A 13,682-nucleotide genomic window follows, 5' to 3' on the forward strand; every position below is an offset into this window, starting at 1 on the left:
TGCAAAGGCCTCGTCCGGCGACATTGCATCACCAGCCCGGTCCATATCCAACCGGTGTATTGCTATATGCAAATCGCCTACAGCCCATTGGATTACAAATCCAATGGGATCCAGTTCGAATGACAGCGACTGAATTTCAATGGTCAGTATGATATCTGGAGCAACAAGAAGGCTTACAAGATCGATCCGGGTCAACATGCGCCGGATCCACATCGAAACCCATCTCTAGAGGGCTTTCATGCACCGAATCCATATCGAAACCCATCTCCAGAGGGTTTTCATCCAGCATGATATTATTTCTTAAGTCCAGCGATTCATCTACATGATTCATGTTGAAGCCCATTTCCAGCAGCCCATATGTGTGTCCGGCCTGGATCACTGACGTCGATATTGAACCCCAAATCTAGCACATCTCCGACAGTCCGACTCTGGAGGAAACCCCAATTCTGACATCTCACCATTTGACTGTTCATCGTCAGGCAGGGTGGGGAATTGCATATCTAACATGTCCAGTTGTGGGTGGTTGTGAGGGTTGGTTATCCGGTCATCATCTGACTCAGAAAAACCCAAGTCCAATGACCGGTGGTCATCCCCAGTTTGAAAGTGGACCGTCTTCAATCTATTGCCATCTCTCAGCCGGTCATGAGCTGACATGACATCTAGGTCTTCAAAGGTAATGTCAATTGTCTTTGCTGTGCATGAGATGAACTCACATTCATCCATGCTTGAACAATCCATCATAGGGTTGTTGTAAGTGCGCTCCTCGCCTCTCGGCTGCAAGGTGTCAAATACTGGCATGCCGGATAATGTCAACCGGTCCATTGTGGTAGTAGATAAATTCTTACCTTCGTCCTCACTAGGCACATGTAGATTATGCTTGGCAATGGCGGACAATCGCATCCTTCTCGTTTTCATTTTAATGAAAGGGTTGTATAAATCCACGGTCTTCATAAGATCACCGGCAGAATAGATGTTCTGCTGGTGCCTGTGACCGGATGGTTTCATCACAGGTTAGCTAGTGACAATTGATTGCTGATGACGTGTGAACCGCACAATGTGATATTCAGATATAAAAATAGACACTGACAGCGAACAATGGACTCGGATATATCCGGGTCGGGCCGGGTTGCCGGTTGCCGACATTTTCCCAAGGGTGGTTGTTGAACATGTCTCTTCCAGTGTGAAAAACACAACCTGACTAGGCACTTGTTAAGGTACTCAGCCAGTATATGTCTAATGCTCTGCCTATGCTGCTATACTTGCAACAAAGATGCAAGAATGTTTGACCCGAGGGAAAAGCTACTAAGAACAACTCAAGATCAAAAGACCTGAAAGAGCGCTAAATCACGGGAATAGCGCGTCGCAAGATAGAGCACTAATGCGCAGGAAAGAGTGGAAGTCAAGAAAGCGGACACTGAGTCAAAGGAGGGTGCTGGATAGCGAGTGAGATCAAGGGTATTGATTGCAAGGGTAAGGAAAGTCAAATAGGGGCCATAGAGCGCAACTAAAGGGTGACTACTTCTAAGTAAAACCTAAGGGAAAGGAAATACAGTTGAAGGGAAGTAATGTCGAAGTAGTCACCATAGGCTTCTTATACTAGTAAACTATACTATCTCGGACTCAGAAGGGATAGGATATACATGTAATAAGACTGTAGCACTTTTACAAACTCGAGGCAAGGCAAATTACATACCAATGAGGTAGGATGGACCATGGATGGATTCCGACATTTCGGGTGATTCCTAGAGCGCGAGAACAGCGCGCTGGATAAGCGCTAAGCGCGGGAACAAGCACTAGATAGAGTGGACATGCACTAATGCTCCTATAGACACATTGCTGGTAGTTCCGACAGCGCTATAAGCGTGGGAATAGCGCAGGATAAGTCGTGGGAACATGAATAGCGCTGCGGGAATGTGCGCGCATAGTGCGGGAATGTGCGGAATAGCATCGGACAAGGATTATAGCTGAGACAATTGAAGACCATGTATAGGGGAATAGTGAATGATATGAGGTCTAGCTTTGGTCCACCTATTGAAGGCTTATGCAGGTATACATGCCTAGCGCCAATATAATTGTCACACCAGATTACTTGTCCACTAAGTCTCTACTGCAATCATCTCCCTGCCATGTCTTCTCACTCTACTTCTGCGTCTTCCACTGCCGCTGCCAACCAGGCTCTCATAGCTCTTGTAGCCCGATGTAGAGACTCGCGTTTCTGCAGGCACATATGGGCACATTTCGCACCTTTTCACAACTCATGACAATTGGCCTTCAATGCACGACTTGCACCATCAGCTATATTCAACTTCTATCATGTCTCTAGTCGTTTTACACATAACACGCAGCTTTCCCGTGAAACGCGCCATAGGCGCGGTACTTTCCTGCACAACGTGCAGCATTCCCACATGCACACCTTGCGCGCTTTCTCACGCTTAAGCGCCCTGCATCGCATATCATCCAGGAATGTCCCTCTATGTCCACCCACCTCATTGGTACATCATATCCCTTGCCTCGTGGTTTGTAACAAGCATTGCAGTGCTATTACATGTCATTATGTATTCATAGCGCTTATTGCTCCTATCCCTTCCGCTTCCAATGCGATTTCCATAGTATAAAGTTTGCTGACTTACTACTCCATCATTAAATTACTCCCCTTTGCTGTACTTCCCTCGCTATTGGGTTTTACTCTAAAGTAGTAGTCACCACTTGGGCGCACTTTGTGTTTCCAATGGTTATCATTATCCGCCTATACTAGACCTTTATCCGCACTCATTATAACACTCGCTCTGCATTTGCACTCGCTTTGCACATCCGCTTCCTTATCCGTTTCTTTATCCAATATTTTCCGCACAACGCGCGCCTTAGCGCTCATGTTCCCATGCTCGCGCTTACCTTAGTGCGCTCTCTCGCGCTTCGCGCTCACTTCGCTTTTCTTCTTGCGCTTTCGCGCATCCATCACACTTCAAGGGTCTTTATTTCATCTGGTTCTGTGTTCAGTAGCAGTCCCCTTTAGGGTCGAACATTCTTGCATTCTGCAAGTATAGCAGCTAGGCAGAGCCAAGACTCACTTATACTGGTTGAGCATTTTTAGATATTTCATATCAGCCCAGCCAGGTTGAGATCACCTCACCGGCTCACTGAGATGGTTGAAGACATTATCCAGTTGCCATTGCAAGAGGAAAAAATGGAGTTGAGCTGGAAGATTGCTCGTGAAGTGGTATGTTTCATTCTCTGTCAGTTGCTTTGATTGATACTATGGTCACACAGAATGACACGATTCGCACCTATGGGAAGGAGGCTTCCTATGTCCCCCCTGGCCTGCTGTCACTTGCAGCAGAGATCTTTCACGCTCAGAGGCACACCACACAATTGGTGGAAATACCGGATTGGACCCGTCTTGGGCACAATCAGGACATGTGCATGAAGCACCCATTGTACAGTAAGACATTGGGTGATGTACCACCTATTGCGCCTGCAGCTCCTGGTGAGTGTCTTCCTCCTCATCCCACCGGTACTCACACCTAAGACTGCAATAGCAACTGCACTGGTACCTACACCTGCACCTGCACCCACACCTGCACCACCACCTTCTCCTGCTCGTGCCCCGGCACCTGCACCACATGTCAGCATTCACATGCCCAGACATGCAGCATCTGGTGAGCCTGCACCGGCAGGGCTGTCGAAAACACGGAAATGTTGCCTCAGTACCAGCCCTCCTTTGCCTCGTGCCAACTGGTCCCGGAAGCCTGTCATCAAGTCGAAGGAGATCTTGTCCAACACTGACACTGACACTGAGAAGGGGAAGGGGAAGGGAAGGGAAGGGGAAGGGGAAGGGGAAGGGGAAGGGGAAGGGAAGGGAAGGGGAAGGGGAAGGGGAAGGGAAGGCAAGGCCAAGGCACCGGAAGTTGACGGCGATGAGGATGACGACTTCATCGATGTCGATGATCTTCCGGACGTCGAGGTAAGTGTTTTTTCTTTGTAAATTTGACATTACTAACGCTGAAAACAGCCCCGGAAATCAATGCGCAAGGCTGTCATCCCTGCAAAAAAGCCGGGCACACTGAAGGCAAGTCGGTTGGTTGTGAGTGAGGGTGATGAAGAAGTAGATGAATTGGAGGAGGATGAAGAGGCACAAGGCAGATCAAAGGCAAGTTTTTATTTTTCTTTATATTTGCCTGGTCCATCGCTGATCCTGGTGCAGGCCACTGTACGACCAGGGAAGTGACAAAAACTGGTAGGATTTGCATGTAACTGCGAAGGTCGAATACAGACTGACATTATTCCATAGTCCATCCAGTCCAAGGGCAAGGGCACTGGCAGGAAAGCCAAGGTCCAAGAACAGGTGAGTCTTCTGGTCACTGCTATGTTTTTACCATGCTGATTCCTCATAGCCCCCCACTGACGGTTCTCTGCCGCCTTGTGACAGATGCCGGGCGAAGAAGGTGGAGTGTTGCCCCTGGTTGACGAAGAAAGGTGATGTCGCCTCGACTTGCTTGTTGTGCCACCTCTGGAAGATGGCATGCATCCAGACCGATACAGCGAGCACCACCATTGCCCCCACCACCGACACTGCACCCCCTGTGACTGCAGTCACCACTCACTCCAAGACAACCCAGTCCAAAGCCACCGGAAAAAAGATGGGGCAGAAATCTAATGCGAAAGGCAAGTATTTTGCTTCCGGTTGCTTTCTATTCTAATGCATGCTTGTAGACAAGACAATCCAGCAACCTAGTCCTATCCAAGAGGAAGACGAGAGCGTCCAGATGCTCAATGGCACTGTGGATGTGATGGGTGCCCAACAACAATCGGCCCCTTTGGCATCTGCAAACGATTTCCCTCCTGATCACTGGATCGAGCCCTAACAATGATGAGTTGCCACCTCCACCTCCATCACCGGCCATGGCCTCAGAGGACGACATCCGGTTCTCACCATTACCTGTCGTTTACAGCCCACCCTCCCCTACCACGCCTTCCGGACCCGGTCAATCCACCCGGCACCCCCTTTCTCATGACCAGATGGAGGCCATATTGGCCCAAATTTGTCTTGAGATGGAGGAACTTCGTACACGTGATCGATTGGAAATCGACTTCCAGCAACTTTGCCTGGAGCGTCGAATGGACCTCACAGAGGCATCTGACAGCGCCATGTCGGTGCAGATTGATCACAACGAGCAGGATATGCATGCGCAGCATGCACTCCTCTCTGAGTGCACCGCCGAAGTAAGAGGCATTGTCAGGTATCTCAGGGAGCAGAGATCCAGTCAAGCGACAGCATCAAGTCCACCGGCATTCAATCCACCCCCCATCACAGCTCCCGGCCCATCCATCAGTGTGTTTGCCCGCACTGTGACCAACAATGTCTTCACTCCGGATGTATCTTGGATGGGTGCCCAGACCAGTGGTGATACATTTGGTGACACTGCAGATGGCTCACCAGTCGCAAGGCACAACCGGGTGTCATCCACCCCCACCAACATCCCACCATTGACAATGAGGGAATCCAGCTGGTCTGTTCCTCTGGTTGGGTCACCACCTGCGCAATCTCCTGATCTCCCAGTCGCCGGGCCATCAAGTGTGCCAGCTGATGCACAGTCCATCTCGGCTCCTTTGCCATGCCCGCGATATGGACCTCTGTCGCACCAAGGTCAATCAGTGAGTGCTAGATATCCATGCAAGCCTTCCGGTGATTGGACACAGTAAGACTAGCACATCATTCATGTTTTTGTATGTACTAGTCATCTACATTGTGTTGTCAACCTTGCATGCTTTCAATCAATATGATTTGACTTGCATAATATGCATTCAGCAGTAAGAATGTTGCGGGACTGGATGGCGCTCTGCCGGCTCATCTGTATAATCCATTTCACCTTCACCTCTATCACACAGCACACCACCGGCTTAGTCATTTCATTCACTACCGGCCCATCTGTATCATACATTTCATCACCATCCGGCCCGTTTAACACTACCGGCTCATCTGTATCATCCATTTCACCCCCATCCGGCTCATCCGTTTAACACTACCGGCTCATCTGTATCATACATTTCATGTACTACCATCTCATCTGTATCATCCATTTCATCCCCATCAGGCTCATCCATTTCATTCACTACCGGCTCATCTGTATCATCCATGTCATGTACTACCGTCTCATCTGTATCATCCATTTCATCCCCATCCAGCTCATCCATTTCATTCACTACCGGCTCATCTGTATCATCCATTTCATGTACTACCGTCTCATCTGTCTCATCCATTTCATGTACTACCGTCTCATCTGTATCATTCATGTCATCCCCATCCTGCTCATCCATTTCATTCACTACCGGCTCATCTGTATCATCCATTTCATGTACTACCGTCTCATCTGTATCATCCATTTCATCCCCATCTGGCTCATCTATTTCATGTACTACCGGCTCATCTGTATCATCCATTTCATGCCCCTCCGGCTCTTCCGGCCCATTCGTTTAACACTTCCGGTTCATCCGTACCATCCATTTCACCTTCGCCTTCCATACCGGAAGAAATTTCCATCATCTACCAGATGGGATATCATCGAGCTTTACCCCCCGGCCCACTCATCTTCCATTGAGCTTACCCCCCAGCCCATTCATCTTCCATTGTGCCTCACATACCGGCCCACTCGTCCCCATCACACCTATATCCCTGGCCCACTGAACTCTAGTGCACCCCATACCCCCGGCCCACCCGTCTCCATTGTACCCTGTACCCTTGGCCCACTCGTCTCCATCGCACACTGAATTCATTTATATACATAGATATCCTATATAGTACATTCCTATACTACCATCTACAAGATATACCACCGGCCCATCCGTTTGGAACAGGTACACACCACCCTCCGGCCCACTCGTCTATCATGGTACACTTATGGCCATGGGCCCACATGGGCTGGCCCGCCTCTATTGGTACATTGTCACCCTTAGCTGTCCGTCTAATACGGGTAAATTCACTGAAGGGGCTCCTATCTAGATGGGTGTCTTTTGTATGCCAGTGTAATTATAACAGTTCTGCATGCTCATTGTTCCTACCTATTACCCCTTCTTCGTCGATATCAAACCCTTCATCATATCAAAGCTATTCCCATCAGGCCCATCAGGCTGTAAATCGATGAACTCTCCACCGCCTATCGGCACAGTACGCAACAATCCGTGGTCAGGTGTGATAGATGATGCGGACACTTCGGTGTGGAATTCGGTTCTTTTGTGTGACGAGCTGATCTCTGTTCGAACCACGAGTAAGCAGACAATCAACATCGACGTAAAGCGAAACATAACAGAGACGTACGAATGTAACCATGATCGAAGGTATTGATCCATGAACGGGTGAAACCCCGGTTCCTCATTCTGTAAAAAAGAACTCCATATGCGCTCTGAGAACCGCCGCTGCTACGCATTCTACAGAGAGCCCTGAGGTAGGTGTAGATGCGAGTTGGACGAGTGAGGCGATGGGCGGTGCATTTAGGACGTTGAGACTACTTCCTATTGATTTTCATCGATGAGTTTGAGTGAGCTTTCATGTCACTGAGAAAAAAAGGGAGGAGGGTACCGTACTGATCACTATATCTGCCACACCACCGCCAAGACTCGTGTTTACCAGTATCCCGTCCATTTTCCGTGGTTCCGGCGTTGACTTTGAATTTGATGTTGGGTTGTCTGAGGCGGTGGGCGGTGGGACGGACGTGACTGGGTGAGACGCACTCGTCAAACATTGTTTGGGTGCTGGAGACTACTTCGCCGTATATGAGTGCATCGCCGATGCGCCAGGTGTCCGGGTTTGTGTATTTTGTTCCAGAGCGAAACTCGTCTACAGCACGGGAGAAGGCAGATGGGGAGAATTGTGGGGTGCATATTCATTCATCCTCGGAAGTTAGAGGTTTTGAAGGTACTAGTACGTGTTCGACTTTCGGATTTGAGAGGGAATTTGGTTGTAATGATCGTCGTTGGCATCTTCGAACACAAATGGCTCTCACTCGCGTTGTGATTCACCGCCTACGGTTGACCCAAGATTTGAATGATTGAGCAGTGCCTCTACGATGCAGTACTGCACCTACCACGAATCTGGACGAGCCAGAAGAAACTGGGGCAAAATGTGTGGCTCAAGACTGGGATCATGTCTCTGTGAGGAGAAGCACAGACCAAGTGCGGATAGCGATCGCGACAGCAGGATATATGGAAGGGATGGTGTGCAATTCCACATGGCGACAAGCCCGCTTTGAGATAAGATACCGGCAGGCGGATTCCCCTCTGCATAACGACCGAGGATGATTGCTTCAAAGTCCAAAGGGCACGTGGGTAGTCTGGATACATATAACACCGTGTCGGTTACAGATACATCTGCGTTTGTTCCAATAGCAGTTGAGAAGGAGATGTAGAGGGATGCGCTTCCATCAGCGACTGTGAGTATAGTAGTGTCTTTCACCATGTCCAGACCAAGACCCGCGGATAGTGATCCAAAGCCATGACTCGGTCCAAATAGAGCGCCTTTCTAACGCTAACACAGAATGCTAATATCCTACCTCCGGACTCGGTATATTCATGGACAGCTACATGATCTATAGGAGGGGAAAGGAGTAGGAAGAGGGCACAAGAGGCGCATCATGGGTATTCTTGTACGGAGAGTTGAGAGGGTGCTAGCGGCTGTGGTAGATAGTGTGGTGTGAGTATTGAAGTAAGCGTTTTGAACGAGATAAGGAGCGATTGGGTGTGCAGTGGGATACTCTAGTACGTTCATTGAAGTGAATCATCCAGCGCTGATCGATGATCCTCGGTAAACACCGGAAAGGTCAATCATATCATGACCCTAAGCTAAAATAGAGCAGAAAATACTACCCCTTACCGGCTGCAGTGGAGTAATGTCAGTCCATATGGTCCGCTGATGTTATTCGGCCATCGATGGCCACATATGTATCAATGACTGACGGTACCGGTATAGATGTCATGTTTGGCAGGAGCAAAATCATATGATTCTATAGTTCCCACGGCTACAATGTCAAGGACTCCGAGGTAAGCACTCATTACTATTTCTGGTGGAACAGCGCACCCTCGGGCCCGAGTCGAGTCTGTGAGCCTGAAGGTCATGCACGAGCTTCACCATGCAAAGTAAGCACTCCAGTCCATGAATAAAACTGGTGGAACACCGCATCCTCTTACTCATGGTCCATGGATGCAGTTCCCCTTACTCACGGCCAAAAACAAGCTACCTGTCCCGCTATATCAGTTTTGATCCAAGATGCGCGCACAATGAGTCAATTGTTTAGTTTTTCCTTTTTTCGGTCCCTTCACCTGAGGAGGCGCGTTCCATATGATTCAGCCTTCTGAGGATGAGATTAACCATGTACTACTCACAGTGTTTTCACGTTTACCAGTACATAGTATATAATGGACTTCGAAATGTGGTATGATCATTATCTTCCGGTACCATTCAATCATGTTCCCAGCTGTGTTGACGACTCTCCTCCTGGCCTTGTCCATAGCGGCATCGCCTGTTGAAATTCGCGACTCCCCCATCACCCTCCCAATCGCCAGGAGGCTAAACACCTCTGGTGGTACCATGAACCTCTTGCAGCACGACCAATCTCGCGCCACCGCCCTCAAAGCTTTCGGCAGAGACTCTCTTGGCCGTCGTTCTGGTAGCATTCCTGTGACAAACGATGCTGTAGACTACGTCGCATCAGTTGGCATTGGCAACCCTGCCACAACCTGTGGGTTCAACAATGAGAAAACATGCGGCTACTCATATATTATTGCAGACAACTTGATTGTCGTCAACAGTTGCTCGATCACATGCGTTGACGCCACCACTTACGTGAAGACCAGCACCAGCGTCGACACTGGCAAGGCTATAGCGGTCACCTACGGTTCCGGCTCCCTCTCTGGTATGACATACAACAATATCATAAGTTTAGGATACTTACGATTATCTATAGGAACTGAGTACACCGACACCGTCACTCTCGGTAGTGAGCTCACCATCATCCAGCAGCCGATTGTTGTTGCTTCCACTTCATTCGGCTTCACTGGTGTTGATGGTGTCCTTTGCATCGGGCCCCTAGACTTGGGAGAGGTCCAGGCAGATCCATCCACGACGATCCCGACTGTCACTGACAACCTGTATAGCCAAGGCATCATTTCTCAGATAGTTGTTGGTATCTCTTTCGAGCCCACCACCTCGGAGTCAGACACCAACGGAGAGCTCACCTTCGGTGGAACTGACGCTACCAAGTACACCGGCGCCATTGCATACACGTAAGTTGCTGCAGCTCAGAGATCAATCCGGACTGACAGTAATTGCCTATTTCAGTCCTCTCACCACCACCTACCCTTCATCCTACTACTGGGGTATCAACGAGAGTATCACTTACGGCACCACGACCATCTTGTCCGAGACGGCTGGTATCATTGATACTGGCACTACTCTCATCCTCATTGCCACCAGTGCGTATCTCGAGTCCAGCGAGTGATCTTCATCTGCAGTACTATTCAATAGACGCCTTCAGCTTGTACCAGTCTGCAACCGGTGCTACTTTGGACGACACGACTGGTCTTCTCCGCATTACCTCCACCCAGTACAGTGCCCTCGAGAACCTGAACTTCAATGTTGGCAGCGTACGCCCTTTCTGTACCAAATCTCAATGCCTCTTGTTCACCATTTTGCACAGAGCACCTACGCTCTCACCCCTAACGGCCAGATCTGGCCTCGTTCCCTTAACACCTATATAGGTGGTAGCACCAGCTACATCTACCTCATTGTCAACTCCATTGGCACCCCCAGTGGTGAAGGTCTCGACTTTATCAACGGCTACACTTTTCTTGAGCGCTTCTACACCGTGCTCGATACCACCAACTCCCAAGTCGGTTTTGCCACAACCGCATACACGAACGCCACTACCAACTGATGCAATTTTTTTATTGGGTATTGGGTATTTGTACGTTACAATATAACATTTTTCACAACATATGGACCAAGTTATCTTCTGGAAGCATTTCTAGAAATAAATTCGATCGGAGTCGTAGTTGAGCGTTCGAACGTTAGCTATCGCTGTTCCACGAAGACACCCCAGCTCCACTAGCCCTAAATCATATTGAGACCACTTATGATCACCCAGCGTAGAGTTATCCAAGTCTCTAAGCATCTAAATTCAGAAAGGGCTATAACAAGGGACGAATCATCTTCTAATAGTGAATCTTGCGGACATTAATGATTGTACAAGCTCTTCCGCGAGATATATGTGCTAACTGCTCATGTCTAGCATCAGGAAAACCCTCCCAATCCAACTTAGAGTAATTAGCACTAGTTTTCTCAGGCCTACGGCTAGTACGGCCTAAAGCTTAAGGCTAGGTTTTAAAACGCTCAGTGTAGCTTGATATCGACCTCCTATTCACGGTGACGAATTACACATCAGCGCACAGCAAGTACTCAATTGTCATCGATCTTAACCTTGTAATTACATGCTTTCCAACGTCCTAAGGTATCACCTTGTAATATTAAACGATATCCACAACCCAACGTGGAGCATACCGTACTTAAGTAGTAGTAGTACTATGAACGCCTACCTCACTACGCGCCGTCCTTATAGACAACAAACAAATTTATGCACAAAAACAACTCACATGAGCGTTATCATCACTCTCCCGTGCCCTCACGCGTCGCCGCCAAGGCAACCCCAATAGCCCTTGAGCAAATCATCCGGCGACAACGAACTAGACGCACTCCGATCTTGCGTACGCGTCACCCCCCACGTCACAGTCACAGACTCCCCCACCTCAGGCTGCGGCCACCCCCATCCCCTCCTCTAAATCCTCCAACGGCGTCAACGTCCCATCCGAGTCCAGCTCCAATTCCGAGTCCGGCGACGACGTCCGCGAAGAGGACAGTGACACAGGCATACGTGTATATGGCACATACAACCACCTCGCGTCGCCGATATAAACACGCGGTCGTTCAACAGCTTTGCCCTTGCCTTTCCCTGCGTTTGCTTCTGAGATGAGAGGCGGAATCACAGCGCTGGGCTCGAGGTCTTTAATTGTGCAGATGTTCCACTCGGGTAACGGGGTTCCGATGAATACCCTCGGTTTCTTCTTCAGCTTGGCTTTTACTTTCTGTTGCTTTTGGGCGCGCTGTTTTACGGGTTGTGTGGGTCGGACGGGGGCAGAGGCGCTATCGCCGTCGATAAACGCACGGCCGACGCGCTCACCTTTAAGACCATAGACATGAGCCCAGAAATTTGGCTTGTGGCGCACTTCCGGAAGGCTCAGGCGTCATTGAGCCATCCGGGACGCAGGAATCATCAGGCACAAGCAGAAGGCCCGACTTGGTGCGAGACCCCGCAAATCCGCCACCACGCGCGGAAATATACTCCTCCCCACGTCTCCGCGCGCATATGGAGCAGTTACAGGTATTAAGGCAGACCGGACAGACGAACTTCTTGTTTTCGGGGGCAAATACTGTCTCAGGGTACCTGAGCAACCATACAGGGGGCATTGCAATCAATGAGGAAAGGAGATGCCACGAAGGAGAGGAAGACGACAGACCGGTTCAGGATGCATCGGTTGCAGAACCGTTTCCCGCAGATTTGCCGGTCTGGACGGCGTTTCGAACATTGCATCTTGGGTCTGGTTTGCGTACTTCGGCATTGGTGACAGAAAGTACTGACAACTTCAGGCTCGCCATCGACTTGTGGCGTGGCTTGAGCTGGCGGAGGTGGTGCATGGACCTTGGACAGTTTCGTTTCTGGAAATGGAGTCGCAAATACAGGAGGGGAAGCCGAACTCGAAGCTTTCGACAGCACAAACGACCCATCAGAGCTTGCACGGGTGCCTGGTCGACGAATCCGTATCTTGAGACTTGGCCGCGCCCCGGCTGGTGCAGGTGAAGCAGAAACAGCTTCAGCAGTGCACCCCCCATCATCCATAACCTCCCCGTCGTCCATCTTTTTCGCTGAATTAGTCCCGTCGCCTTCATCAGTGATAGAGGCCGATTTACTGGTGCGATATTTGATCTGGACGTTTCTTCGTGACTTGCCAGGCGTTTTGTCCGAAAGCGCTGGGGCTTCCTGCGATGCGGACACCCCTGGAGGTCTGCGCACGTATATGATGGGGCCTGCTGGTCGTGGCTTCGAGCTTTGAGGGCCTGTTGATGGGAGAGGCGGCTCATTGCCACCAAGCAGCGAGGGATCGATGGTACCCGCGCTGTCTGAAGGAGAAAGACTATCGGGGGATATGCTCTTTTGTTCAATGGTAGGCGACAGAGACCACTGGCCATCCGCAGGGAGCACAAGATCGAAGCTACCGTCCAGGCTATGTGAGGAATTGGTGGCGTACGCGTCCGTGAGCTGTAGTGAAGGAGACTCGGATACCAGCCTCGGGCTAGGAGGTACTCCAAAGAAACTGTCCTCTGCATCTTCTCGAGTGAACGACGCCATGTCGGGAGGCAGCCGTGTTGTATTGTGCAAGAAACCAATGAATGAACTTGGTGCAGATCCAGTGTGTTTAATGCCTTGGGGATATGTCTTTGCAGGAGAATCGCCGAGGTCATTCAAATACTGATCCATCTCCGTGCTGAAATCCAGAATTTGATCCTCTTCCAGTGCGGTATAGTGTGAGATGTCATCAAGGACGTTAGAGGATGAAGGACCCTGCGTTTGAAGGACGGTGCC

The 13,682-nt window shown here is 49.8% G+C and overlaps 5 protein-coding genes across 5 annotated transcripts; 2 read left to right on the forward strand and 3 right to left on the reverse strand.

Annotated features, from left to right (window-relative positions):
* Nucleotides 1–28: 28 nt before the first annotated feature.
* DFJ58DRAFT_729687 (uncharacterized protein) lies at nucleotides 29–1,005 on the reverse strand (the record flags this gene model as incomplete). The annotated part of the gene is made up of 5 exons (XM_041385782.1): nucleotides 29–129; nucleotides 178–378; nucleotides 459–665; nucleotides 714–791; nucleotides 846–1,005. 5 exons carry the CDS (start codon nucleotides 1,003–1,005, stop codon nucleotides 29–31), a joined length of 747 nt encoding a protein of 248 aa, XP_041242248.1.
* Nucleotides 1,006–3,142: 2,137 nt separating this feature from the next.
* On the forward strand, nucleotides 3,143–5,700 carry DFJ58DRAFT_842773 (uncharacterized protein; the record flags this gene model as incomplete). Its single annotated transcript, XM_041392874.1, has 8 exons — nucleotides 3,143–3,217; nucleotides 3,268–3,484; nucleotides 3,537–3,961; nucleotides 4,010–4,207; nucleotides 4,289–4,342; nucleotides 4,392–4,680; nucleotides 4,711–4,784; nucleotides 4,873–5,700. 8 exons carry the CDS (start codon nucleotides 3,143–3,145, stop codon nucleotides 5,698–5,700), a joined length of 2,160 nt encoding a protein of 719 aa, XP_041242249.1.
* Nucleotides 5,701–6,006: 306 nt separating this feature from the next.
* DFJ58DRAFT_889489 (uncharacterized protein) lies at nucleotides 6,007–6,989 on the reverse strand (the record flags this gene model as incomplete). The annotated part of the gene is made up of 4 exons (XM_041394718.1): nucleotides 6,829–6,989; nucleotides 6,640–6,761; nucleotides 6,496–6,541; nucleotides 6,007–6,425 (listed from the first exon to the last, which is right to left on the reverse strand). The coding sequence occupies exons 1-4, from the start codon at nucleotides 6,911–6,913 to the stop codon at nucleotides 6,007–6,009; spliced, it is 672 nt and encodes a 223-aa protein (XP_041242250.1). The 5' UTR covers nucleotides 6,914–6,989.
* Nucleotides 6,990–7,005: 16 nt separating this feature from the next.
* DFJ58DRAFT_795495 (uncharacterized protein) lies at nucleotides 7,006–7,463 on the reverse strand. The gene is made up of 2 exons (XM_041390531.1): nucleotides 7,313–7,463; nucleotides 7,006–7,247 (listed from the first exon to the last, which is right to left on the reverse strand). Exons 1-2 carry the CDS (start codon nucleotides 7,419–7,421, stop codon nucleotides 7,060–7,062), a joined length of 297 nt encoding a protein of 98 aa, XP_041242251.1. The 5' UTR covers nucleotides 7,422–7,463; the 3' UTR covers nucleotides 7,006–7,059.
* A 1,631-nt stretch (nucleotides 7,464–9,094) lies between these two features.
* Nucleotides 9,095–11,089, forward strand: DFJ58DRAFT_461019 (aspartic peptidase domain-containing protein). The gene is made up of 7 exons (XM_041380498.1): nucleotides 9,095–9,126; nucleotides 9,197–9,728; nucleotides 9,777–9,902; nucleotides 9,954–10,272; nucleotides 10,328–10,461; nucleotides 10,514–10,632; nucleotides 10,686–11,089. Exons 2-7 carry the CDS (start codon nucleotides 9,425–9,427, stop codon nucleotides 10,920–10,922), a joined length of 1,239 nt encoding a protein of 412 aa, XP_041242252.1. The 5' UTR covers nucleotides 9,095–9,126; nucleotides 9,197–9,424; the 3' UTR covers nucleotides 10,923–11,089.
* The last annotated feature ends 2,593 nt before the right edge of the window (nucleotides 11,090–13,682 follow it).

Source organism: Suillus subalutaceus, assembly GCF_016647625.1.
Source record: "Suillus subalutaceus strain FC151 chromosome Unknown DFJ58scaffold_77, whole genome shotgun sequence".
NCBI classification, from domain to species: Eukaryota; Fungi; Basidiomycota; class Agaricomycetes; order Boletales; family Suillaceae; genus Suillus; species Suillus subalutaceus.